Source organism: Heterocephalus glaber, unplaced genomic scaffold, assembly GCF_053883595.1.
Source record: "Heterocephalus glaber isolate CG9 unplaced genomic scaffold, H.glaber_assembly_v1.0 deba00001805, whole genome shotgun sequence".
Classification (NCBI taxonomy): Eukaryota; Metazoa; Chordata; class Mammalia; order Rodentia; family Bathyergidae; genus Heterocephalus; species Heterocephalus glaber.
The window spans coordinates 3382818-3409952 of record NW_028258480.1 but is presented as its reverse complement, the minus strand read 5'-3'; the positions used below and the strand labels follow the sequence as shown (position 1 = coordinate 3409952).

The following is a 27135-nucleotide window of genomic DNA, read 5'->3' as shown; positions in this document are numbered from 1 at the left end:
TGGAGATGAGATCTAAAGGCTTGATTACATTCAGCTTCAACATTTTGGGCAAGGAAACTTTATTAACTGATGATGTGTATTTCATGCTACAGCACAGGGACCTAATAAAAATACTGACAAAAAAATTAAAAAAAATAAAAATACTGTCTCAGGGTTAGGGATGCTAAGGCGGATAACTAGATTAAGCTAGAGACAGCCAGACTTGCCCGAATTGAAAGCACAGTGTGTCTTTCTCCTTTGTGACCCAAGGAACATTTGGCAACATTACCCGTAGTTACAGTTGTTTCCCATTTTTAAAAAAATCTGCGCACGGGCGTGCACTTAGTCACAGCAGGCCCCTCGTACAGTTTCATTCCTTTTAGACTTGGAGTTTAAGCACTTTCCCAGTCACAGAGCCAACAAGGAGCAAAGACACCACTCGAGCATAAACGGGTTTAGTCCCCGCTTTAAAAAGTCAATCTCAGTTAACTTAGGTCACACTCAAGATGTGCGGAGAATTCTCTCTCTGGAATTCAATACATATTTCTCTCCATTTGAAATCATTTTCTAAGACGGGATGTTTTTCTGTATTTCCGTTTTGGTTTTTTCCGAGGAAAACTCGTTTTAGAGCCTCTGAAGTTCGCTACTCTATCGCTTCTCCAAACTGGTACGACCAACAGGTGCGGAGTTCGCGAAGCACCGAGCTTCGGGGTGATTTGTAGTCACAAGTTACAACGTCCGACTGTTACGCCCGGTACTGAATTTGCGGCTTTTTTTCACGACGTGTAGACAAAGCCAATTGGTGAAAAATCACGATTTCCCGTCTAAAGTTAAGGCTGTAAAAGTGCGTCTATGGCGCCAAAACCAACTCGGGCCTTTGGGGCTGGAAGGATGCACAGGACCGAGGCCGGAGACGGCCCGCAGTCGAGAGAGACGCGGCGGCGCGACCGAGAGCGGGCCAGGGAGGGACGGAGCCTCGGGAAGAGGCCCCACTCGGGGTGAGTAGGGAGGCCCGACAGCGAGGGGCCCGACTCTCCCGGACAAGACACCTGAAGCGCTTCCTTCGTTCAGAAGGGTACTCCACACCGCGCCCGACCCGGAAAACTCCCCGAAAGGGCCGCCTAGCTTCCGCCTCCCGTAAGGCTCCCTCAAGCCGGAAGCAGGCGGGCACGCCTCAGAACGCTGTTCCTCGATTTCATTGGTTATCCTGCCTGCCCCTCTCTCAGTAGGTCTCTTTCATTGGTCAGCACCGCCAGGTCCGCTTTCAAACAATTCCCGGAACTAATCATCTGCAATCACCGCCCCTCCTCTCCACCGAAGTGTAAGTGACGTTGGTGCTCACCAATAAGAAATGAACTGAGGCTGTGAAGGCAAGACTCCTCCCCTTTTGCCTCAGACCGTTCAGTGAATGGTAGAAAAGGTTGAGGCACTGATGTCAACCACCAATCCCGAAGGGCGGAAGAGGACGGCGAGAAGAGTGATGGGAGCGGGTGACGTGGCAGTGACAGACGCATATACGGAAATGAGTGGCGGAAACATGAGCCAATCGGCGATCAAGTAGGCCGGGCGCTCTGCATTTCTCCGTCCTCCCGGAGAGCGAAGAGACTTCAGCGAAGAGCCAATGAGATTGTAGCAAGGTCTGATTGGCCGTCGTACAGACCAATCCGAGGCGCGGCTGGCGGGCGCGCCCCGCCCCGGACTCTCACTGGGTGGAAGGGGATGACAGGCCCGAGAGAAACGCCAATGTCCGCGGGGTCCTCCGCGAGTGACGTTCGGTCGCGCCAATCGGCGCGCTCCTTCCCGCCGGCCGAGCCCTCCCCCGCGGCGGCCGGCGGGGCGGAGACTCTGCGCGGCGGCGGCTGAGGCGCTCGGCGTGTGGGGCGCTCCGGGCGGCGGCGGCCCTCCCAGGCGGTTCCGGTCCTGCGTCTCCGGGCGGCGGCGGCTCATGGCGGCGGCCGAGCTGAGGGGAGTGGTGGCGCCGGGTCCCGCGGCCCTCGCTGCTCCGGGCGGCGGCGCCGGGCCCCCGCTGGCGGGCGGCGGCGGGCGCGGGGACGCGGGCCCGGGCGCAGGGGTCGCGGCGGCGGCGGCGGCGGCGGGCGGCGCGGGGCCGGGGCCGGGGCCCGGGCCGGGGCTGGGGCCGGGGGCGGCTGCGGGACCCGCGACGGCGCCACCGGCCGGGGGCTCGGGCTCGGCCCGCGAGGGCTGGCTCTTCAAGTGGACCAACTACATCAAGGGCTACCAGCGGCGCTGGTTCGTGCTGAGCAACGGGCTCCTGAGCTACTACAGGTAACGCTTCCGGGGCGCTGCGCTCGGCGACTCGCGGCTCGGCGCCGGCCCGGCTCAAGGTTGTTCCCAGCGCGGCTTCAGCCCTGCCCTCGCCTCTCTGGCCTCCGAGGCTTGGGCGGCCCGCGGCCCGCCGCCGCCCGGAGTGGACAGGCGCGCCCGGGGGGCTGCTCTTCTCCGACCCGCCCGTCTCCTCCCAGCAGGGGCTGGGGGCCTCATCCGGCCCTGCGCCCCCCTGCTGCTGTAGGCAGGCGTCGAGAAGCCAGGCGATCGGGGTCGGGACGCAAACACAAACATCTCCCGAGCGCTGGACCTGTGCAGTTTTGCTACAGCGTCGCCGGCTGCCCACAGCCGCGCTGGGAGCTAGGAGGTGCCCATTCCCAGAGCTGGAGGATTCGAAGTCGGAACCCCTCGTGTTCACCCCAGCGTGACCTAAAACCCAGGTCACTGTGCGAGGCAGTCAGGGAGAGAAGCGGTTACTTGTCTGAGCAAGTAAGTTTGTAGGTCACGGATACTGTGTGCATTTTACACAGGAAGTATAAGAAGTACCCGTTAGGGCAGTCTTTGCTGTAATGCGATTTCTCATTGACATCTTTCCCCTAACACTTTCATATCTGGGCCTCAAAATACTGATGTTGAGGAACAGCTCCCTGTGAGTTTCTTTTCTGTCACAGACCTCTCTGCCTCCAGGAGAGTTAGGGGTGAGCAGACTTCTCTGCTGTTGTATTGGCTTTTTGAGAATTTCAGGGAGATTGAAGGAGGGGTTGGACGGAGGTCCTGGGTAGGAGTACATTCTTACCTGTCCCGTAAAGATAAAAGGTGCCTTAGGTAGCTCAGCCCCTCTCCTTAATGACATTATGAGCAGTCGTGTGTCTCATTTACATTATTGTATTGAGATTTGATTTTCATTTTAGCTTTTCTACCTGTTCATCCAGGGTTGTCAGTTCAGGGTGCCGAGGTTTTGGTTTGCTGTGTAGTCTTCTCCCCCCCGCCAGTGCAGGTTTTCCTGTTGTCACTGTGTCATTCTCATGGCCACTTCCTCGGATCCTGGCGTGGCCAGCAAATCACTGTTAGCTGGGTGTGTAGCCGAGCGCCTTAACGCGTGGTCTTTTCTCTTCATCCAAGCCATGTTGTCCACCTTCCAGGCCAGCTGAGTCTCTTCAGCACCAGTCTTGGCCAATACTGACCTTTGCCATCAGTAACTTGCATGTTGTATTTGCAGTCACTTTTAATTTCTCTTACAAGAGCTAGCGAGACCTGTCTGACTGCAGGTAAAATTCTTTCCAGAATGTACCAACCCTTGGCGGGGCATCATGGTTCAGGTCTGTAATCCCAGCCCCCAGGAGGGTGAGGCAGGAGGATGACCAAGAGTTCAAGGCCAGCCCTAGACTCCATGTGAGTTCAAGGCCAGCCCTGGACTACATAGTGAGACCCTTTCTCAAAACAAAGCAAAACAACCCACGTACAGGAAAATATGTGATTGGCCTGTTCTTTCCAACTATGATGGGCCCACCCACAAACTACCAGGCACCTGGAGCTAGGTCATCGTATCTGTGTGCGACCCTCAAGGTTAGATCTTGGAGCCTGGAACTACCTTCTGTCCAGATGGGCACAGGTGGTGCATTCTCCCCATCGGGGTTCTCTGGTGTCCATCTATCTTCTAGAATTATTTAGCCGACATGCCATGCCTCCTGCTCTTTAAGCCTCCCAACCTGCAAGCTCTTGTTTATGCCATTCCCCAGATACTGATTTCCTTCTCAGCTTACATCCTAGCCCCATCCTCTGATGAGCTGCCCTAATAGATTCTGCCAAGCCACTTTGTGTGTGTGTGTGTGTGTGTGTGTGTGTCCGTGTCCCATGCTTCCTTACACGCCCAGTGTCAGAGATGCCCTGTTACTTAAAACTTTGTGCAGAATCCCAGCTCTCTCAGAAACATCAGGACGGGCTGGAGTATTGGTTTTCCTGACCCGCTTCTAGAGATTAAATTACTGTTTCAGCTGGCCTTTTTATGCAGGAACTTTCTAGCCAGAAAATGCCACCTAATACTACTGTGGAGCCTTAAGAACTTTGCTTGCATCCTGAGAATTACATCTTTTCACCTTCTGCACTACTCATTTATGAGCATTGGTCTGAAAGAACTTTGAGGGCATGCCTGCCTTGCTCCTAGAGTTCCTCGGCATTTGTTAAACTGCTGTAGACTTCATGTTTGAGGCAGTGCTGTAGTCCATGAAGATCACCCAGGCAGAAGAGATTCCTGGGCAGTGAGTGGTTTGTGAGAAGTGGTGCTAAGGAAGACTGTGATCGAAGGGGGCCAACCAAGCAGCACCTTTGGACTAGAAAGCTAGGCTGAGCTGGCCATCGGGTGCCTCTCTCTCTTATTCAGGCTGCATTATTCATAATGTAACTGAAGCTTGGGGCGGGGAGGTAAGAATAGAAAAAGCAGGATTCACGTTACGATGTGGCAGGTGCAGGCGATGGAAAGTGGCCCAATCCATTCAGAGCCCCCTCCCCGGGCCCCGCGATCCCAGGCTCCTCACTTTGTGCATTTGAGGAAGAAAAAGAAGTTTCACGTGACAGATGGAACAACAGCCAATCTGTCTTCCGAAGCGAAGCACAGTCGATGGACTTTCTCAAACATAGGAAACCTGGGTTTCTGAGCGAGGGCGTGTGCCGTTGCTGGCATGCAGGAATTCTGGCTTCGCCAGGTGTGTTTGGGCACTTGGCTCCCCTGAAAGGGAAATGCCTCTGCTCTGTCCTGTTGGCAAAGGACTTTGACCTCTTCATGTTCCAAGTTGGACAGGGAAAAGTGCAGTCTCAACATGCAGGTGCCCCGGCCTAACCAGCAGGCTGTGAAGAAATTAGCACAGTTTTCACTGTACACTCAACGGTGGGGAGGAAGCCTGGTATTTTATGTGAAGTGTCTTGTAGCTTGTTGTCACCAAATACTGCTGTAAAGTTCAGAAGTGAAGCTATTAATAGAGCTGTCGGTCAGGAGAGATTGGGGAAACTGCACCCAGTCCTCGGAGTGCAGATGTGCTGAATCTTTCCTAGCTATTAATAGGATGGCTTAGGGTTCCCACCCGTGGAAGTCCGCAGGCCTTAGGAAAGAGTATATTCCAGAAGGATGAAAATGCCTGGGGAATCTTTCATGATTACTCTTTCTGTACTGTGCCAGGCACGGGTCATTTGTATTCCACAGCATTTGAGCCCCCGCCTATGTTGGGTAAACACGGGAGGGTGCCTTTGCCCTTCTGAGATATAACTTAAGCGAGGTGCGACAGATCTCACTGGGGCTGGCTTACAGTGAGTTCCATAGCTTCGTATGGCTATGCAGAATGGAGCTATCTGAGGAAATGAGATTGTGCAAAATTGTGTGGTAGAGAGTTATAAAGCACTTCATAACTTGCAAGTGGAAAATATTTCTTGAGTGCAAAAGGACACGGGAACTTTTGAGGTGAAGGGAACGTCCTACATCTTGATTGTAGTGCTGGTGCTACACAAGTGGATACACTTGTTGAAAATTCAGTTACTTGTGCCCTTAAAATTGCTGAATTAATATTGCATGTAGCAGAGCTCAATAAAGCCGATTTTTAAAAAGCTAATATTGAGAGGAACTGGGGGCAATAAAATCTAACTCAGAAACAATACTTTATGGCTTCGGAAAGAAATTCCCTACTGTTGAGATTGTTTAAAGGAAACATAGCTAGATTTGTTGATTCCTAAGACTTTCATTTTTCAAAGGACTCAGAGTTAGGAAAAGGAGTGAATGTCCGAAAGGAAGAAGCTCCTGTCACCTGTGCTCAGCTGCCCGTCTCCTGACTGCAGGTCGAAGGCGGAGATGAGGCACACCTGCCGCGGTACCATCAACCTGGCCACGGCCAACATCACTGTGGAGGACTCCTGCAACTTTGTCATCTCCAACGGGGGCACGCAGACCTACCACCTGAAGGCCAGCTCGGAGGTGGAGCGGCAGCGCTGGGTGACCGCGCTCGAGCTGGCCAAGGCCAAGGCTGTCAAGATGCTGGCAGAGTCAGGTGGGGGCGCTGTCTCCCAGGGTCCCCGGCTGTTCAGCGCACAGTGCTTCTGCATCGAGGTCCTCAGGTCCTCAGCCAGGGCCGATTCTCCCCCCACGCCCAACCCCAGGGACTCGAGCAGTGTCTGGAGATGTGGTTAGGGTCACAGAGAGGCCGGGCTCACTACTGCCAGGGGAGGCCAGGGTGCTGCTGACCTCGGCCCAGTGCACGGAGGGCTGCCAGCCCGGCCCGGGCCCGGAAAGCTGCCTTAGACCTGACACACATGCTCTTGCCTTGAATGCCAATGCAGACCTCAAAATTGGGGGACATAATTACATGGTGACCAGGTCGACTTTAGGGTTATTACAACTTGTAGTTTAGGGTTAGCCATGGTATTTTTTTTTTTCCTGATGTCCTCTTATTAGTTAAGTTGAAGCAATCTTTTTTTTTTTTGGTACTGAGGCTCGAACTCAGGACCTTGTGCTTGTGAGGCAGGCGCGTGCTACATCCCCGGCTCACGTTGAAACAATCTTAATAGACAACCAAAACCTGATGTTTCCTATGCAAATGTTTCATTTTGCTAAATTAATCCCACTGAAAAGAACAGTGTGTTTGGTCACCCTGAGCTTGTTCCCTTGGAGTGAGGCGGCGGTCGCCTGTTGACTTGGGTTTGCTGCATGTTTCAGCCTCTGCTGTGTTTAATGGCTGCCAAGCGGTGAGGAGGATAATTCACTGCTCCATAGAGTTTTTAACAGTAGGTTACACTTTGGCCTTGACTGCTTACTCTAGCAGATAGGGCAGGTCTCTTCTTACTTCTTTTGTTTTACTTTTAGTGCTGATGTCAGCTACCCCAGAGGAAGTGACCCTGTTAGAAAAGCACTTTGCAGCTACAAAGTGTTAAGTGTGAAAGGACAGTGGGACAGCAAGAGACACAGTGTAGCTTCCTCACTGACTTGCTATGGGAGAGCTATTTGGTATGAGGTGTTCACCGCATGGCTGTGGAGCACACTGCAGAGAAGTGGCCAGGTCAGGTGTTTGGTGGGGTGCGGTGGGAAGGGCCCGGCTGGGAGTCACGCGGTCTCTCGCTTCCCCACAGATGAGTCTGGAGACGAAGAGTCTGTCTCGCAAACGGACAAGACCGAGCTGCAGAACACCCTGCGGACCCTGTCCAGCAAGGTGGAGGACCTGAGCACATGCAACGACCTGATCGCCAAGCACGGCACTGCCCTGCAGCGCTCCCTCAGCGAGCTGGAGGCCCTCAAGCTGCCGGCTGAGAGCAACGAGAAGATCAAGCAGGTGAATGAGCGGGCCACGCTCTTCCGGATAACGTCCAACGCCATGATCAACGTGAGTGCACTGGGATCTTCGAGTCCTCCTCCCTTCCTCCCTCTCTCCGATGCTTCACGTTGTACTTGATGGAGCCCGGAGCTTCAAGTCCTGCTTCCTGCTCAGGGCTTAGGTTGCATTGTTTGTTGCATGAAACAATACAGACCACACACGGGATGGCTTGTGTGCTCTGCTCATGCGTTAGCCTGGGAGGAGTCAAGAGGCCAGGGTTCCGGCCCTGCCTCTGCCACAAGCAGGACAGCCATGCTGATGTTCAGTCCCGGGGGGCCTGTGCTTGCATTTACAGTTGTGCCTCGGGTCACAAACTTAATTCATTCCAGGACTCTGGAAAAGATGGCTGCAGTGGTGTCTGTCACCCGATGCAGAGTTCGCAATCAAAAACAGTTTTACCAGACACTTCTGTGAAACAAATTGTTTGCAAATGGTGTTTGTGAATCGAGGTGCCACTGTGTTTTACTTTTTTCCAACATAATCTTTTGGAAGTGAAAGTCTGCACGAGTCCTTTCCGCCGCACGTGCTGCAGCTTCGTGTTGGCACCGTGTCCTGCCCAGCCGTTGCATTCCTATGAGGGGTTGAGTGCCATTTAATTAGCCCTGAGGTTAGTCTTTGGCTGCCGTGGAACTTGGTTGATAAGACAAAGTACTCAACTCCCCCCCTCTGGGCTCCTAGTGACCCCTAGGGTTGCTGTCGTGGGCTTCGGGACATTTGAGCTGCTTACGTGAAGGCTGCAGGTAAGCACAAAGCACCCTGGCTTTCCCGAGCTACTGAGAGGTGTGAAATGATTCCATGGTCCAAGAAGTGCTGTCCTCCCTCTCCCAGAACCTGATTCCCACCTGGCAAGTTGTTTTGGTCCCTTCCACATGAAGACACTTGCAGACATTTCCTAAGAGAGGACGGCGCTTTGAGGTCTGTACAGGGCTGCTGTACCCTCCGTAACTGGTCTCTGCCTGAAGTGCACTTTCTCTGAGTTGCGGGGGTCGTGATAGCAGTGCATCGCAGCTCCGCACGGGCACGCTGCATTGGCGGCAGGAAGAATACGTTTCACTCAGTCTTTTTCCTGCTTACAACGTCACTTTGCTTACTATCAGAGTGAATTTGACAGTCAGTGTGACAGGTCAGTGTATTCATTTGCTAAGTGCGTAGCTGCTGTGTGCCTCACGCTGTACTGGGGGACATCCCTGAGGCCAGCTGTGGTCCCTGCCCTTGAGCACTAGGGACCCCTTGGGAGTGTGCTGAGTGCATGGGTGCAGTGAGCACCGGCTGCCGGCATCCCCCTGGAGGAGGCCAGCTAGGACACAGGATGCCAAAGGAGTGTGGAAGTCTTCCATGAAGAAAGGCGATGGGGTCGGCCTGGATTCCCACTTTCTGTACCAGCAGGTCCCTCCAGGATGCTGGAGGGCTGTCAGGGCTGGAGGTGACATGCTCACAGTACCTTACATCAGTCGGCCTGACGCAGTTGTGATAAGTGTTAATCAGAAAGAGCGGGGGCACTCAGAGGCAGAGCGCCTGTCCAGCAGGTGCAAGGGCTTGGGTTCGTCTCCTGCGCCAGAGCTTTAATAAGAATGAGCTGGGTGTGGTGGCACACGCCTGTAGTCCCAGCACCCGGGACGCTGAGGCAGGAGGACTGCCCTGAGTTTGAGGCCAGCCTGGGCTGCACAGTGAGTTCAAGGCCAGGCTGAGCTACACAGTGAGACCCTGTCTCACAAAACTACAAAAAGGAACGGGAGAGGAGTTGGGGGCAGTGGGCAGTGGAGCATATGTGGGTCCCTCTTATTTATGCCCTGGGAACTGCTGCTGATTGACTCAGTTCAGGAGGAAGCCGCTGGAGCCAAGGCTGCAGGGGAGGAGAGGGGTGCGGATCCTGCAGAATGGGTTTGGTGGTAGCAGATAGCAGGCGGATGAGACCGGCTTTGGCACAGGCATGATCATAAGTGCTCACAGGACTGGACGCCTGCAGGGTTTTGAAAGCTTTGTGTAAAGCAGCAGCTCTCTGAGGTCATTACTGTTATCATTTATAGATAAGGAAGAGGGGGCCCCCGAGTGTAGTCTGCACTGCTGCTACAGGAGTGCTTGGAAGGAAATGTGCAGATTCAGAAATGCTGAAGACTCAATGGGACTTGATGATTGGATGTGAGGGAGAAGCAGGACTAGAAGGAGGAAGCCCTTCCGGTTAACGGGTGGGCAGCTGGGAGGGCTGCACCGTCCCGGCAGGGAACATGAGTGGATTTGGTTCAGAGGTTGCTGTGAGCCCGGAGAGGCGGGTGGCCGTCTGCTCTGAAGCTCGGTGGTACTAGCTTGGAGTCACTGACCTTGTAGCCGTGACCTGAAGCAGCAGCTGGAAGACAGCAACCAACTGTGGCAGCAGTGTGCCTTGGGAGAGACGCTCTGTTTGCCTTTTAGTTTCCTGTAACCGGAAGAAACTAGAGCCTTATGTGTATATTGTTTCCGTCCCCTTCATTTATCACCCACACTTATACCAGGCTTCTACGTCGAGACAGCCAAGGTGCTGGAGATGTGTGCAGGAATAGGCTTGGAGAGGGTCTTCAGTTTGCTCGTATCCATCTGGAGAGGGAAACTGAGCCACGAGAGTGCCGTGCATGGGTGGGATAGAGTGGGAGGCGTGTAAAAAGAGACCGGGGAGGTGTTGCCAAAGAAGCGACAGGTGCCGTCTTCCTGAGGACCAGAGATTTTCCTTAGAGAAGAGCACAGAAAGGCCGGGCCAGGCGCACTGAGGGCCTCGGGCCTGGGGTCTGTGTGTCCGGAAAACGATGCGCCTGCCGGCATGGCGGGAAGGAGCCTGTGGAGGAGGACTCCGGGGCCATGGTGAGGGCCCTTGGTGCTCATGGGCAGCGGTTCAGGGTTTGCACCAAATCTTAGTGGGCAGCAGAGAGGGACTGGTGTGAGCAGATTGAAGTTTTCTCTGCAGAGTCCCTCTTTGGTAGCTGAAATAGCCTTCTAGTTTTCAAGGTCAAAAGCTAAATAAGTTTCCCAGTATTGAATTCAGTGAAGAGTCCCTGCTCCTGCTGTCTCAGTTCCTCAGCTCCTGGCTGCTTGATTTAGTCAGGAATCCACTGGAAGCAGTTTTCCTGTGCTGCGTCTCCTTTCTGTGGGTCTCTTGGGAGTCTGCACTCGGGGCTTAGGGTGCTGCCGAGAATACCTTGTCTGGGTTTGCTGCTCGCGTGGTGTTTGTCTGGCCCTCGTGACCAGGAAGTAGAAGAGAAGGTGACAGCCACACGCTCTCTCCTGGGTTTGGCCTGGTGTGGCACTGAGCTGGTGGCCGGGTGCAGTGCAGGCCAGGGCGGGGTCTGACGGTCCCACTCCCTGCAGGCCTGCAGAGACTTCCTCATGCTGGCCCAGACCCACAGTAAGAAGTGGCAGAAGTCGCTGCAGTACGAGCGAGACCAGCGGATCCGGCTGGAGGAGACCCTGGAGCAGCTGGCCAAGCAGCACAACCACCTGGAGAGGGCCTTCCGTGGGGCCACGGTGCTGCCTGCCAGCACCCCTGGCATTGCCAGGCCCGGGAAAGGTAAGGCCCCGTCGGCAGTTGGCAGTGTCCTCCTGCTCATGCTGGAGGCCCGCTCTCCCAGCTCAATGCGTGTCAGGCAGAAGTGGGCACCTGACTCCTGGTTCTCTGGCTTTCCGCCGTCTGTTGCTGTGTTCGTGGCTGGTAGTTAGAAGAGCCTGCGACCGGGTGTTTGGCGATAGTAAGCAGCGGAAACAAGGGAGGCTCTTCCCCTTGTAGATCAGGGCTGCGCGGGCAAAGGGGACATGAGTGACGAAGACGACGAGAACGAATTCTTTGATGCCCCAGAGATCATCACCATGCCAGAAAGTCTGGGCCACAAGTGAGTGATCCTCAGTGGTCAGCAGGGCCTGCAGCGCCGCGCCTCGGTGGGAGCGGCTCGCCACCCAATGGCCCTCGGTCTCTCCCCCGGGTCCACCTTGGGTCTCCCTCTTACTGGGCTTGGCCCTCTGCTCTCTGGAGGACTGGTGAGGGCCACTCGATCTCGGCTCTTGCCTCTAATTCCCGAGTTTGCTGTCCCTGCAGACGCACCGGCAGCAACATCAGTGGAGCCAGCAGTGATATCAGCCTCGATGAGCAGGTAAGTTGGGGAGTTGTCGGAGGTGAGGGGCCTGGCTGCGCTTCGCAAGGATTGGAATCTGGGATGTGCTAAGGGAGCAGGAAGTCCTGACTCTCTATTTAGTTCTTAGCACAGGGGAAGGGAAGGTTCTAGATGGTAGGTGTCTCCTCTTTGCAGGTGATTGAATGGGCTTGTTCTTTGTCTCAGTACAAGCACCAGCTAGAGGAGACCAAGAAGGAGAAGAGAACCCGGATCCCATACAAGCCAAACTATAGCCTCAACCTGTGGAGCATCATGAAGAACTGCATCGGAAAAGAGCTCTCCAAGATCCCCATGCCGGTGAGGCCCTTGCGCACCTGGTTGTGTGTGTGTGTGTGGGGGCTGGCCTCCTCCCTGGCAGGCATCTCGCCTGGGCCGCCCCATTGAGTGTTGGGGTGTAGGTGTGGCTGTGGGTCCGGTGTGTTCCCCTGGTGCCCCGAATTGGCGCCTGCGTTCAGTGACCGGCGTTCACGGCCCGGTTCCTCTGCCAGGGCGTGCAGAGACAAACAGCATCGTTTCTGCCTCTTTGAGGCATCGTTTCAAGGGACAGACCTGAAAATAGGCTAAAAAATTTCTTTTCTGGTAAAGTGTTATGGGAAATACTACCAGACACACAGAGGCTTCAGGAGCCCCGAAGCAAAAGCACATCGGCCTCAGCCGGAAGTGGGTCCCTCTCCATGGGAAGGCAGGGCCACACTGCTCCATGGTGGGCGATCTGTTTTTACAGCCGCACACATGGTCCCATCCCTCCGGCCTAGAGCCCTTTACTGGGTCTCACGGCTTCGAGCACGGTGCAGACCCCTTGGTGGGCATGCTGCTTCCTCCCCAAGGGCCAGGCTCTGCTCTTGCTGCCTGAACTTTTCTTCTGTTCCTCCTGACCCTTGCCCCTTTTCTTTTGCTGGGGCCCCGACCCTTGGCGGGATTTGGCAGGAGCATTGCCTCTGTCAGGAAGGCCCCAGCACAGCGGGTCAGGCCAGGCTGCCTCCCCACTGCGCTCCAGCCAGGCCGGCTGATAGTGCATGGCGGTCACTGCGTTGCACCTCCTCATTCCGCAAACGCTGAGTGCCGCCTGTTGGCCTGGTACTAGGCCAGCACCTGCCACTTGGGTCCAGGTTCAACTTAAAAATAGAAGTTCAGATATATTGGTTTAAACCAGGGGTCCGCAAACCTGGCCACGAATGGTTTTTATATTTTCTAATTTTTAATGGTTGAAGAAAATCAGACGGCATATACTTTATGAGGCACCGTCCAGGAGCTTTATAGGGACGCAACAGATAGGCATCCCTCACGCCTGTGAGCGGCTGCCGTCCCGCTGCTCTGGCAGTGCTGAGTGGCGTGACCGCCCCGTGGCTCGCTGCTTCCACATGGCTGCCTCCCCTCATGCGGGCGTCAGGAGCGGGTGCACCCCGGCCTGCTCTTGGCCTGTCCTCCGCCTCGCCCTCGGCTCCCCCATGGCTGCCCTGTCCTGGGCCATCAGGGTCACTTGCAGTCAGCGGGAAGAGAAGGTGAGCAGGCTCAGCCTTCAGAGGGTCCTTCTGGAAACTTCTGACCCATTAAGCTCTTCCTGAGCCACTGGAGAGAGAAGGCCTGGAGCGAAGGCCCGGGGAAACGTGCTGTGGGCTCTGTCCACAGCTGGTGCTGGCAGACTGAACCACAGAAAGCGTTCTTTCTTTCTACGCATGGGCAGTGCTGGTCTTACTGACCCTCATAGCCTGATGCTTAGCCAGCGCTGAGGTAATGAGTAAGCTAGGTCTTCAACTGCAGGTAGGTGTTTGTATCTAAATCCAGGATTTCTGTGAAAAAACTGTTGGTGAGAACATGCACAGCTCTTGGCCCGTTGCGAGCATTCCACATCCAGAAACACGGCAGTCCAGGTGCAGGAGGAGTCCGAATCCTGGCCTCATGCGGAGCTGAGCTGGGACTTAGCAGCTGTCTAGCCTGGGGTAGAAGCCGGCCTTGGACATCTCAGTGGTCAGGTCAGGGCTGCACGTAGCTTACTAACCTAGCCGGGCCTGGTGTGTACACCTGTGATCCTGGCACCTGTGAGCAGGAGGATTTCTGAGCTCCAGGCCAGCCTCTCTCAAAAAGCCAAAGAAAATCGACTTTTTTCTTTCCTCCTCCAAGAACCTGAAATACCTGCCTTCCTCCGAGTGTCCTCATGCTGAAGTGCACTGTATTTTATAGTGCACTCACTCCAACCCCTTCCCCTTCGTGCCACCTCCTGTGGCTCAGGTCTCAGAGCTTACAGGTAGTGCCAGGCATGAAAGTGGTGACCGCTGCCACTCACGGGCTGCAGCAGCTGACCAAGGACAGTGGCTGCCTGCAGGCCAAACCTGCGAGCTGCTCAGGCTTCCTTTTCCTCTCCCAGTGATGGATTTATTACCTTGGCGTCTCAGTGTCTTTCTCCACCTGCAGAAAAGACTGCCTCCTCAAGCCTGGGCAAAGTCTTCATGCCTGCTCTTTCCCTTGCAGGTGAACTTTAACGAACCCTTGTCCATACTTCAGCGCCTTACTGAAGATCTGGAGTACCACGAGCTGCTAGACCGAGCTGCGAAGTGCGAGAACTCTCTAGAACAGCTCTGTTATGTTGCAGCTTTCACCGTGTCCTCCTACTCCACTACTGTCTTCCGTACCAGCAAGCCATTCAACCCGATCCTCGGGGAGACCTTTGAGCTAGACCGGCTGGAGGAGAACGGGTACCGGTCCCTCTGTGAGCAGGTAACGGGGCCTCAGGACCACTTCCTGTCTGGAGCAAGGGAAGGTGCTGCTCGCCCTGGTGTCCATGTGCAGAGGTGCTGGTCGCTGCCGCCCAGCCGCCTCCTCCAGCGTCAGCACTGGGGGCCTGGTCTCGCGGGTGGAAAGAGATGTTGGGGACTTGGGCACTTGTTACCAGTTAAAGGCGTGTCTTTTCCTTCCCCTTCTGATTTGAACCCGGCTCCTTCAAGGTGAATCATCACCCCCCTGCTGCCGCGCACCATGCTGAGTCCAAAAATGGCTGGACGCTACGCCAGGAAATCAAAATCACCAGCAAGTTCCGAGGCAAATACCTCTCCATCATGCCCCTCGGTAAGGCCACATGGTCACAGTGCCTCTGGACGCACTGGGAGGCGGGTGCACTTCTTAGGCATCCGGCCTCGCTCCGTGAACACCTGTCCTCCCAGCTGCACCTCGAGCTAGCGTCTCTGAGCCCCATTTAGAACCTAAACCCTGGCATGCCTCTTTCTTTTAAGTTCAGTCTGCTAATGGTGTTTCCTCTGTCCCTCTGCAATGAGCACATGCGATCACATGGCTAGGGCTCTTGGCTGGCCTCTCCCCTGTCTTCTGCCTTCCTCTGCCCATGGGTTAGGTGTCCTTTATGTACTGGCTGAATTCCAGGTAAGATGAAACTTTATTTTAAAAGATTTTGTAGGATCACAAATTAATTTTGTATAAGATCACAAAGATTCAGGCGTGGGAACAGACATCCTAATATGTGCTGTTAGAGTAGTAAACAAAATCTTTGCATATAGATAGATGGGGTATAAATTATAGATTTTATACATTGTAATCTCATCATTCATAGTTTTACCGTTACTTTATGCAGTTTAAGTCACAGTAGGGACAAAGTTGCCAGCAAAACTGCTTACCTTGTCCTTTATGCCGTTTAACTGTAGCTACCTTTATGGTCTGGTTTTGTCTTTGCTTTTCCTTTTTCTTTTCTCTCCTTTCTTTTTCTTAATGTGGTCTTAGGGATTGCACCCAGGGGCTTTGTTCTCAGCTACATCCCTAGCACCTTTTCAGTTTTTCACAGAAACAGGGTCTTGCCAAGTTGTGGAGATGCCCAGCCCGGGCTTCAACTCTGACCCTCCTGCCTCGGCCTGCTGCAGTGCGCCGCCACCCCTGCCTTCCTTGTTCCTTAGTGTAGCCATCTCAGCCCGAGGCAGACCGGTAGTGCTTCTCACCGGATAGATCTGCTCGTTATGATCCATGCCATGTTTGTGCTGATCCGGGGAGGGGAGGTCTTGATTCTCCTTGATGTAGAAATGGCTTTGACAGTCCTTTCCTCTTCACATTTTGAATGTCATCCCACGCCTTCTGGCCTCTTGGGTTTCTTTTCTGTTGCTTTAATTGTAGTGCAATGCACATAACTTAAAATTTAGCATCTTACCATTGTCATGGCACAGTTCTGGTCATCAGTACCTGGGGGAGGTTGGGCACCGTCAGCCCCTCTAGCCCGGGACCCTGCGTCGTGTACAGCAGGGACCGGCCCCTCCCTCCCAGGCCCGGACAGCGCGTTCTTCCTGGTCCCGTACCCTGTCTGCCCTTTTGTGTCCGGCTCACTTTGCTTGGCACACTGCCTCCAGGGCTCGTCCGCTTTGTAGTACACTGCGGGGTTCCCTCCTCGTTGTCCAGCATGTTGGAGACCACGTTTTGCTTGTGCCTGGGTCCCTCAGTGGACCCAGGCTGCCCTCCTGTTTAGCTGCTGTGAGCAGTGCTTCTCAGTGTGCAGACACCTCTTGGAGACCCTGCTTTCCATTCTTTTGGGCCATACCCACAAGTGGGGTTAGCAGATCACATGGTGCCTGTGGTTTGGGTTTTGGAAGGAGCTGTCATGTGGTCTTCCGCATGGACCATAACATTGCTGCTTTCCTACCAGCAGCCTACATGGGCTCATTCATTACTCTGCACTCGTCCAACACTCCTTAGGGGCTTTGTTTCAACAGTGATGTTGAGCACCTTTCTGTGTACTTATTACCTACTTGTATTTCTTTAAAGAAAGTCTATTGACATCTTCCATGCTGTTCTTTGTTTTTTGAAACAGGATCTCTGCTGTATATTCTAGGCTGGCCTTGAACTTTCAGTGATTCTCCTGCCTCAGCCTCGAAATTGCTAGGGGATTACAGGCTTGCCCCACCACACCCAGCTGCATTTTTAAATGGAGTTACTTTTGTTGTTAAGTTTTCAGAATTCTCTATTCTGGGTGTCAGTCCCTTATCAGAAACATGATTTACAAATACTTTCATTTCTGTGTCACGGAGCTGATTATGTAGGGTTGCTTTTCTTTTTATTAGTGTTGTCTTTTTACTGTGTTGGTATTACCCTTTGATGCCAAACATTTTTCTAATTTTTAAGAAATCTGTTGTCTACTTTTGATTTTTGCCTGTGCCTTTGCTATCATTCCCATCTAACAGTGTGGTGTCATGAAGCTCTTGCCCTATGTTTTGTTCTGTTTCTGGGAGTTTGGGTTCAGACAGGGTCTCCCTGTGCAGTTCAGCCTGGCCTCGAACTCCTGTGTTCCTTCTGCCTCTGCCTCCTGAGTGCTAGGGTTGCAGATGTGCGCCACCATGAGGCTTGCCTTGTGTTTTCTTCTGAGTTAAGTTTGAGATGTTACATTTTGCTCCATTTTGAGTTAATTTTTATGCATATTATGAAGAGAGGTCCAGCTTCATTCCTTTGCATGTGGAGGTGCAGTTCTCCCAGCGACGCCTGGGGTACGACTACCCTTTGTCTTGCTGGAGGGTCCCAGCACACTCGCAGGTCTCGGGCCTGGCCGCTGGCCCTGTCCAGAGGCCCTTGGAATGTCTGTGTCAGCCCCACACTGTTGATTTCTTAGTGCAGCCGTGTGCCAGGTGTGAGATGAGGGTGCGACTTCTCCAGCTTTGCTCTTTCTCAGGACTATTTTAGTTTTTCAGGGTCTTCCCTTGAAGTTCCATATGAATTTTAAGGTGAGTCTCTATTTCTGTAGTAAACATCATTAGGGTTTTGACAGGGATTGTACTGAGTCTGTAGATCGCTTTAGATGAAGTGAGCAGCTCACCAGTGGTAAGTCTTCTGTGAGCAGGGGATGTATTTCTATTTCATTTGATTTTAGCGCCTATTAATTTGGCAGAATCCTGGGTCTCAGTGTGTTCTTTTCATACATGTGTGTAACACGTGTAGATCTCATCATCACCCCCCTTAGCCTCCCTTTACACGCGTGTCATTTTTTATTTTTATTTATTTGTTTACTTACTTTTGAGATTCCATGGTTCCACCGCCTGTCCGGCAAGCTCAAGGACCCGAGTTCGATCCCTGGTACCAAAAAGAAAGGTTCTATTTTTGAGATTCCATGTATTAGGAAATATCTTTAATTTTTTGTTCTTTTGAGACAAGGTCTTGCTGTGTAGTCCAGGCTGGCCTTGAACTCACGGTGCTCTTCCTGCCTCAGCCACCTGAGAGCTGGGATTTCAAGCCTGTGGCACCATGCCTGGCCACTTTCTTGAGCAGTGTTTTACAGTTTTCACCTCATGATTAAGTCTGTTCCTCAGTACTCTCTTGTTTTGTCTTTTTTGGAGGGTACTGGGGATCGAACTCAGGACCTTGGGCTTGTGAGGCAGGCACAGTGCCACGGAGCCAAATCCCCAGTTCCCTTCAGTACTCTTTTGGGTGCTGCTGTAAATGAGTTCTTCATAGCCGTTCCCTATGGGTGTTGTCAGTGTATAGAAATGCAGCTGATTTCTCTGTGTTTACTTTGTACCCTGCTCCTTTGCTAAATTTACGGACAGGTTCTAACAGGGTTTTTGAGGAATCTTTAGCATTTTCTGCATATGAGGTCATACCATGCTAACACTAGTAATCTTCCCTCTTCTTTCCATTGTGCATGTCTTTTGTTCCTTTGTCTTCCGTCCCTGCTCTGGCGAGAATGTGCAGTATAGAAGTGCTGGACGTGGGAACCTTGCTGGGTCCCGAGGCAGCGGAAGCTCTTCCCCTCGCAGGGATGTTTTCTGTGGTCTTCATCCGTGCTCTTTATTATGCTAAGGCACTCTTTATTCCTTGTTTGTTGAGTGGGGTTTTTTTGTTGTTTTTTTTGCTTCCAGGGATCAAACTCAGAACCTTACGCTTGTGAGGCAGGTGCAGTGCCCCTGAGCCAAATTTCTGGCTCTGTTGAGTGTTTTTCATCATGAAAGTACTGAATTTTGTCAAATGTGTTCCTACATAAGAATGATTACGTGCGTTTCTCCCTTCACTCTGTCAATGTGGTGGTGCTTCACAGGTCTGCTCTCACGTGCTGAGACATCCTTGGATTCCAGGAATAAACTATACTTGGAAATGGCATAGGCTCATTCTGCAAAGCTGCTACGTTTGCGTTCCTGTTATTTTCTTGAGGCTTTGTGTGTCACTTTTCAAATGAGATGGTGGTCTGTAGTTTCCTTGTCTTGCAATGCTTATCTGGCTTTGGTATCAGGAAGTATTTGCCTCATGGAATGAGGGGTGATAAGGGAAGGTGTTGAGCAAGAGATTGAGGCCGTATTTAGGTGCAGCAGGTACTTGAAGATGTTTCCAGGGTTAAGGAGAGAAGGCGTGTGGAGGCTGGGGCACAGAGTGGCGTGTGCTCTCGGCAGAGCTGCTCTTCCTGGGCCATTACTGCTCTGCTCTCTCCATCGCCAACTACCAGGGCCACTTACATCTTCCTCCCAGGAAAGACATGCCTCCACCAGGCGTGGTGATGCAGGCCTGTGATCCCAGTGTTCGGGAGGCTGAGGTAGGAGGATCACCAGGAGTTCAAAGCCAGCCTGGGCTACACAGCAAGACAGACCTTGTTTCAAAAAACCAAAAGAAGGGCCAGGGATTTAGCTCAGTGGTTCTACTGCCTGCCTCAAAAGCGCAAGGTCCTGAGTTCGATCCCCGGTACCAAAAAAAAAACTAAAAGAAAGACTTGCCTAAACCAGTTAGCATGTTGTTTTCATTAGTGGTTACAGAGGGAATTTAGAGTAACAGCATTACTGAAATTGATTATATTAGTAGCGCTGTATATAACGTTTTTGATTATTTTAAATCCTCAGTAACCTGTGCCCAGACCTAAGATTAATTCATAGGAACAGGAAAACATACCTCTTGAGTGCCTATAATACTTCAGGTATTTTAGTGGACAGGTATTGTACAGCATGGTGTCTGCAGGTCTGCTGGTGACGGACCCGGGGGGCCAAAGGGAGCTGGAAGCACTCGGGGTGCAGCCCTGTAGGGACTGGATCTAGGCACCGTAGTGACTGTCCTTGCTGGGGCGCAGCTGCACACTGGCTGCACAGAGCCCTCAGGGTGGTCACTCACTGGAGGCTCACAGCTCCAAACAGTGCTTACTTAGCCTTAAAGTTTTATTGTCCAGGGTACAAATCAGGACCAGCTAAGTGCGGGCCCCCATGGGTAGAGCCCGAGAGGGTCCTGAAATGCAGCTCCGTGCCTTCCCCTGGGAGCGGGGCGCATTGCTCATCCGTGACATCATTGTGTTCATAGCCAAGAAACTCCACCACGTTGTGGTGTCCAGAGATCTGATTGGAGTTTCACTTCATACATTTGATTGATTTAATTGTTTTCCCTGTGGTTGGATCGATTCTGGAGGTCAGGAAGTTGGGCTCGTCACAGGTGACTCAGAGCCTGGGCTGTGATGACATGTGATTGACCCTACAGCCCAGTTCGCCCTGGCTCACCCTCTGTGCGCGCTCATTTGCATAGCCCGTGGAACCACTGCGAGTCGCCCCGTTAGCATGAACCCTGGGGTCCGCCGTGAGTAACGGCTATCCCTGAGAAATCACGGGGCCGTAAAGGTTCCCTCCCAGAAACTGGGCAGAGACCAGACAGATTCTCTATTGTATAACACTGGATCACACATGTAAATCATGCTGTAACCCAGGATTGAGTCTACTTCTAATCCAAAGCCTTGCTCTGTCTCCTCCATCCTTCTGTTGTTAAGACCCTGGGTTGGCCAGGGATGTAGCTCAGTGGTTCCGCTGTCTGCCTCACAAGTGCAAGGACCCGAGTTCGATCCCCAGTACCAAAAAAAAAAAAGACCCTGGGTTGAGTGGTTGTTCAAGGCCACAGGTGAATACTAACGGCAGGGCCTGGCCCTCAGTACTGACTGCCCGCCCGTGTGTGCTCCTTCCACGGTCCAACTTCAGTTCTTCTCCTTGGACATAATTTGATCTGTATCCGAAAATTTTACAGTCGGTGTTGTGAAGTATAGCTCCCTCGCTAAGGTGTATTGGTTGTCAGTATTTGTCATCATTTACATTTTATTCATATATTTTTAAAATAAAGCATTCAGTCAACGCTTCTGACATTTAAGAAGGTTATGTCTTTCCCTATACCATTTTCCTTTTAAAGTAAGAAACGCTAATAGAGGGAAACTAGTCCATTGTTATTTTCAATCTGCACGGTGCTGTTTGTCCGCTGTTGCCTTCACTTGTCTACCTCCCTGCTTCCAGGTACCATCCACTGTATTTTCCATGCAACTGGGCACCACTACACCTGGAAAAAAGTTACCACAACAGTGCACAACATCATCGTGGGCAAGTTGTGGATAGATCAGGTGAGGAAAGGCACCCCGTGTTGCTGAGCCCAGGTCACCTTCGAGACGCGTCTTTGCAGGGCTCAGGACAGGCGCACTGCCCTGGGGTTGTTTCTGGGTCACCAGTGTCTTATGGGGACTCTGTCTTGGGGCAGTACTGCCTTCATCATCCCTCATCCTTGTACAGCATAGCATGTGTAAATGACCAAATCGTAACATTCATCAGTGACAAGTAGGCTGTGTGGGGCTCTATGAAGGATACAAGAAAATACAACATGTGATCCCGTACTGCTTTCATTCCTCATCAAATACTTATTGCCAGCAGTAGCTAGGTGCTGGCTTCCTGTCAGATGCAACATTCTCCAGGAGTTCTGTGTCGTTGAAGATGGGTGACAGAGATGTGGGTGGAAATGCGTGTGGCAGTGCACACCAGCTCAGGAGGGCACTGAGGCAGCATCTGATTCACTGTTAGTTCGCTGCTGAGACAGTGGTTCCAGAAAGTGCAGAAAGGGGGCCGTCTTCTGAGCGCTGAGGGAGGCTTCATGGCAGATGTGGGACTGAGCAGAGTCTTACAGAGTGGCCAGGAATTCAGAAGGTAGAAAGGAAAAAATGAATAGGAAGGCTTGCTATGGGTAACCTTGAAACTGTGAGCAGAACACTTCGATTTAAGCAGAAAAGTTTGTAAAGAGGGGATTGGGTTGGAAAGGCAGATTGTGGTGTGAATTTCAGCACACATGCTGCAGGTCCCACTGTGCCACCCTGCATGGGACACACAGTCTTCGTCTCCGCCTGGCATGGTGAGGTGGAGCAGGGACACTTCGCAGCACCCCACGGTTGGCTGATACGGGTCCCGAGCCTGGAGCGCTGGCGGGTGGGACAGACGGGTGCAGGCTCCTGCGGTGTGGGCTTCCAGGCGCCGTCTTCAGAAAGCTAACCTACCCGAGCTTCTCTTCCTTTTGCAGTCTGGTGAAATTGATATTGTCAATCACAAGACAGGAGACAAGTGTAATCTTAAGTTCGTTCCTTATAGCTACTTCTCTCGGGATGTAGCGAGAAAGGTAAGGGAAGTTGGGATTTAGGTTTATCCATTTCACGTGTGCCCCTTAGGGCTGGTGTGCGTGTGTGTGTGTATAACACAAGTGCATAGGTAGACTGCTTTCCTGAATATGGTGAGTCATGAAAACAAGACAGAGTCGGGCTGAGTGGGGACTGTGGCCTACTGTGTGAGTGACCTGCTTTCTTCTCTTGGGTAAGCAGGGGAAGTAAGTCAGAAGCATTTACTCTGAATACCAGTCGGTTGCTTCTCTGCTTACGCCCTTGCATCAAAATCCCCTACAGCCAGGAGTGGCAGTGCATGCTTGTAATGATAGCACTCTGGGAGGCTGGGCCGGGAGGGAGGGTTGCAAGTGTGAGCCAGCCTGGCCAACCTGCTGGCTCCGTGAGATCCTGTCTCAAAAAAGACGGCTGGGGTGAGGCTCAGCGTGCAGGTCCTGGGTTCAGTCCCTGGTACCAGAACAACAAAGAGCCCTGGGCTGCAGAAAGCGAACCAAGTGCCGGCTCAGTTACTGCAAGCTGTGTCTGGGGAAGGGCGCAGAGTGCGGACTCCTCCTTCCGGTCTGCCCCGCAGGAGGGAGCCGGTGCTGGCCCAGCCCAGGATGTGGGCTTCGGTGGCACTGGCTGCTCAGCTCCTAAGCCTTGCTCTCCACCCTCACAGGTGACAGGGGAGGTGACCGACCCAGCAGGAAGAGTTCACTTTGCCCTTTTGGGGACCTGGGACGAGAAGATGGATTGCTTCAAAGCCCAGCCAGCCGCTGGGGAGAACGGGGGTGATGCCCGGCAGAGAGGCCACGAAGCGGAGGAGAGCAGGGTCACACTGTGGAAAAGGAACCCTCTGCCGTGAGTAGCAGTGCGGCCCTGCCCGGGCAGCTGGCCTTCCCCGAGCGGGGTGCAGGGCCTAGGGGCAGGGCACCTGGAAGCCCTGGGGAGGCCGCGCAGGCTGTCGTGGTGCCCCGTGGGGTGTGGGCCGCCTTGTCCCGAGAAGGTGCCCGCCAGCCACAGCACGTCTGCCAGGGGCTTTGTCCTCCCTTGAGGCCCACCACCGCGCTCCTGGGATTTCGCTCCGTGACCTAGAGCAGAACTGGCCCGAAGCAGGCGGCGGAAGAGAAGGAAGAGAAGGGTGCCGAAAGTCCCCAGTGTGCAGGACTGGGAACGGGCCAGTTGCACGCAGCCTAGACGACCAGACCAGCTCAGAAGGAAGCCCGAGTGGCCCCAGGGAATTCCCGCTGGGCGGTGCTCGGTGTTCACTGGCTTCCGGCCGGTCTGAGGGTCTTCCTGCCTGGAGAAGGCTCGAGTGAGGCGGACGCGCAGGGTGCAGAGGCGGTGCTCCGTGCTTCCGCACCCTTCACTGCTCCTTTCCTTCTCGTCCCCTGCTTCTAGGAAGAATGCAGAAAACATGTACTACTTTTCAGAGCTCGCGCTCACTCTCAACGCCTGGGAAGGGGGCACCGCGCCCACAGACAGCCGGTTGCGGCCCGACCAGAGACTGATGGAAAACGGGCGCTGGGATGAGGCCAATGCTGAGAAGCAGCGCCTGGAGGAGAAGCAGAGACTGTCCCGGAAGAAGAGGGAAGCGGAAGCCATGAAAGCCTCGGAAGACGGTAGCGCACCTGCCCGCCCACTGTCCCGGTGCACGGCGGGTGCGGCCCTGACTGGCTCGCTTTCCCCTTCCCTTGCAGGCACGCCACACGACCCCTATAAGGCCCTGTGGTTTGAGCGGAAGAAGGACCCTGTCACCAAGGAGCTAACCCATATTTATAGGGGTGAATACTGGGATTGCAAGGAGAGGCAGGACTGGAGCTCGTGCCCCGACATTTTCTGACGTGGCTGTAGCAAAGCAAGAGCGTCGGACGGAGGCAAGGGCAGAGGATGCGCGGCAGCGGGCCTGTGCGGCCTACCAAGCGCTTCCTGAGTTCGTCTGTCCTAACCAATCACTCTCCGCACCAGTCAGCAGAGGCAGAGCCCGGTGTGGGGATTGGCTGCTGGCCTTAGCGGTTGACCCAGAAATGGACGCTCCAGACCCCGGTGTGCAGGGAGAGGCAGGTGCAGTGGCTGAGCTGCTGAGGTCTGCTTCCTCGGCTCTTCCTCCCTCTGCCCCCACTGATGCCGATGTCCTCCCCGCGCGTTGCATCCTGTTGGTGCCGTCCAGGGCAAGCTCTCTCTGAAGTTCCTTAGAAAAGAAACACGGGGGACTGGAGCAGCAGGGCGCCTAGGTCTGACTCAGAGTTCACACCTGGCTGGCTGAGCGGCCTCCCCCAACGTGGCTGAGCTGCTGGGACGCCGTGGAGGCTGTTCGCCGGGGCTGGAGCGTTCGGTTCCTTTCTTGGCGTTGCCGTCCGCACTTGGGGGACGCCTGTCCCGTCTGCTCCTCTCCACCTCACAGCAGCGAGGCCAGCCGGGCGAGAGGGCCTCACGGCGCGGGGTGCAGCCTTCCTCGGGCCAAGAACTGAGACCCCAGGACGAGGGGGAACGACAGCCACCCTGACCCTCGGCCCCTCTCCCCGTCCTTCATTGCCTTCCTCGCTTCGCCAGCCCCGGGCCCAGGCGCCCGTCTGGAGCAGCACTCGCCTGTCCTGCTCTGATGTCCTTCAGAATCCGAGTGGCGTTAGCCTGGAATAGCTGTGTCACCGTCTCAGGCCCCGCGGACTGGAGCCGCCTCTGGAATGATGTGTTGAATCCCTGTATATTATATATATGTAGAGAAAAACCTAACTATTTGTTTGATTTCCTTGCTTCCCGTTAAGAGTCTTGGTTTTGATATCCGTGGCCTCCCCGGGACTTGGGCGTGTCGCCATGGGCGGGCGCCCTCCATGCACAGCTTCAGGGCCATGGGGAGTGAGCAGGTCACGTCTGGCCGGAACCGAGCGGGACCCTGTCCGTCGAAGCCTGAGCTGCCCGCTGCCTGTCCTCTTCTGTTACAAGGAGCCTGGTAGAACGTCGGGAGGGCGGCTTCCAGCGCACAGCATGAGCCCAGAGGCCTTCCTAGGACCAGGCGCTGGAGCGCCGTTCATCCCGGCTGGCAGTCGTGGTCCTGCTCCTTCCTCGGTCACTCAGTATTTGTTGTAGTTGTCTTGTTCAGAAGTTGCACCCCCGGGAGACCCACCCTTGGTTGAGGGTCACAAATTGAGGTGCCTTCCTTGTATGCTTTTTGTTAGTGGTTTTGTTTTCCTTAACTGCTGAGCCTCAGCCAGTGTGGGTCTGGGGGGAAATACCATTCCAGAGGAAGCCTTCCCTGCAGGGAAATTGGGCTTTACTGGGCAACTAGTACTTCTAATCCCCCTGCTCCCTCTGCCCTAGCTGCGATGAGCCTGAGAAGGAGTTTCTCCCGAGCGCCTTCCCCAGCACCAGCTAAGTTTGCCGTTGAAGCTCAGCCTCCTCAGCTGAACGCCCCACTTCCCGCCCTGTTCTTCCTCTACCGTCTGCACTACATTTCTGGCTCACCCCAGACCCCTGCTAATGGAAGGAGCTTAGAGCCTTCAGGTGGAATAAAGTCACATCAAAACAGAACTATATATATTTTCAGTTTTTTGGCCTTATTGCTTTTTTTCCAGAAAAATTACTAAATTAAATAATTTTTAAAAAGCCATACTGTTTGTTTGATTTGCTTCTGTTCTGCTAGGCTGGAAGTGGTGGACGGGGAGGGGAACTGGCCCAGGGCTGCTTGTGCTGTGTGGGCCCCTGGCAGCCCCAGGCCCTGGGCTTTCCAGACAGCAGACGGACGGACAGACAAAGCAGTCTCGCTCTTCGCCTCCGAGGCCCGAGCATGCCACTGTGCTCAACACTTCGCTCTGCCTGCCGTTGTTTTTAATTCTGGGCCCTGCTCTACCTCAAAATCAAAGCTGTGGGCTGGAGGCATAGCTGTAGCTTAGTGGTAGAGTGCTTGCCCAGCATGTGCCAGGCCTTGGGTTCAATCCCTGCTACCTCAAAAAAAGCAAAATTTTCTTAGATTTGATTTCTCTCCCATCTGGATTCTCAGACTCTGCTGTTCGGCCTAAGAGTTCAAATCCTGCTTCTTGCAACATAAGCAATTGAATTTTGATTGAAGACTGAGAAGGGGCATGACTGTGAACACACCTGATTTCCGTCTCTGATGTTCAGGTTTGGGAGGGGGTGGGCGCCAGTTATGTTCCCCTGCCTCCGCAAAGGAAGCTGGGAGCGGGGACCTGAGCTCCACCGTGAGCGTTTTCTGCATTGCACACATCTGCAGAGGAGGATCCCAGTCACTGAAGATAAAGGCACTCGGGCAGTAAAATCCAGGGTCACAGCTGCTCAGTCAAGTACTGGAATTCACAGCCCGAGCTGCACCAGCCCTAGCCCTAGCCGCTTGCTCGGGGAGCTCTGGGCTGCAGGGTGTCAGTTGGGCGGAGTCGGTTGCCAGGGCTCAGTGCCTGGAGCTCTGCTGGAGAAAGGCACGCCCTTGATACTCAGCCACCAGGACCCCAGGTCTCTGCAGGGCTCCTCCTGTCCACAGAATTATCTTACTTTGTCATTTTTCCAGCCTGGCTATTGGGAAGGCCGCTTACCTGTTTCATTTGCCTGGCTCCTGTTGGTAGGTTTGATGCTGAATTTCACAAAAGCTTTTCCCTTGCAAGATACAAACTACTACAGCAGATGCGTGACAGAGAGCTGCATCTCGTGATCCTGAGGGCCGCCGTGGCGTGTGATGTCCTGAACGCGCGGTCACCAGAAGGAAAGCACGGCGCAGTCCTCCGCGGAGTCCTGTGTGACCCGATGGGCGGGGAAGCGGGGTTGTGGGTCTGTGGGGCCGCTCAGAAGTGTGCTTCAGCAAGTTACGATCGTCACGGTCGGGCCTCGGAACCCCACAGAAGCGAAGAGTACCTCAGGCTCTGCCCTGTCCGACAAAGAACCAGAGCGGTGTGTAGAGAAACCAGGCTGCAGCAGCAGGTGAGTGCCTTGTGAAACTCCAGGAGTATTACCGAGGTGGACGGCACACCTCTAAACGCCTGTACAGCTTTCGCCCAGTCAGGGCTCTGCCCAGCAGGAGCTTTCTGAGCCTGGGCACTGCTCTCCTGTC

General features: G+C 53.9%; 1 protein-coding gene across 3 annotated transcripts; it reads left to right on the top strand.

Annotated features, from left to right (window-relative positions):
* Positions 1-1909: 1909 nt before the first annotated feature.
* Positions 1910-25686, top strand: Osbp (oxysterol binding protein). 3 transcript variants are annotated; one of them, XM_087203645.1, is made up of 14 exons: positions 1910-2265; positions 6088-6296; positions 7372-7622; positions 10950-11148; positions 11365-11467; positions 11671-11725; positions 11912-12043; positions 14216-14461; positions 14689-14809; positions 20962-21065; positions 22007-22102; positions 22759-22940; positions 23481-23701; positions 23780-25686. In XM_087203645.1, the coding sequence occupies exons 1-14, from the start codon at positions 1925-1927 to the stop codon at positions 23920-23922; spliced, it is 2403 nt and encodes an 800-aa protein (XP_087059771.1). In that variant the 5' UTR covers positions 1910-1924; the 3' UTR covers positions 23923-25686. The 3 variants fall into 3 exon arrangements, with proteins under 3 accessions (XP_087059771.1, XP_087059770.1, XP_021103940.1); XM_087203644.1 differs by having other exon boundaries at positions 23481-25686; XM_021248281.2 differs by lacking the exon at positions 1910-2265 and adding an exon at positions 2315-2754 and having other exon boundaries at positions 23481-25686.
* Positions 25687-27135: the final 1449 nt, after the last annotated feature.

Coding starts and splice junctions, on each gene's coding strand:
- Osbp (XM_087203644.1), top strand. CDS start 1,925: ATGGCGGCGGCCGAGCTGAGGGGAGTGGTGGCGCCGGGTCCCGCGGCC. Junction 12,044..14,215: donor TCTCCAAGATCCCCATGCCG/GTGAGGCCCTTG, acceptor TTTCCCTTGCAG/GTGAACTTTAACGAACCCTT. Junction 22,103..22,758: donor CTCGGGATGTAGCGAGAAAG/GTAAGGGAAGTT, acceptor CCACCCTCACAG/GTGACAGGGGAGGTGACCGA.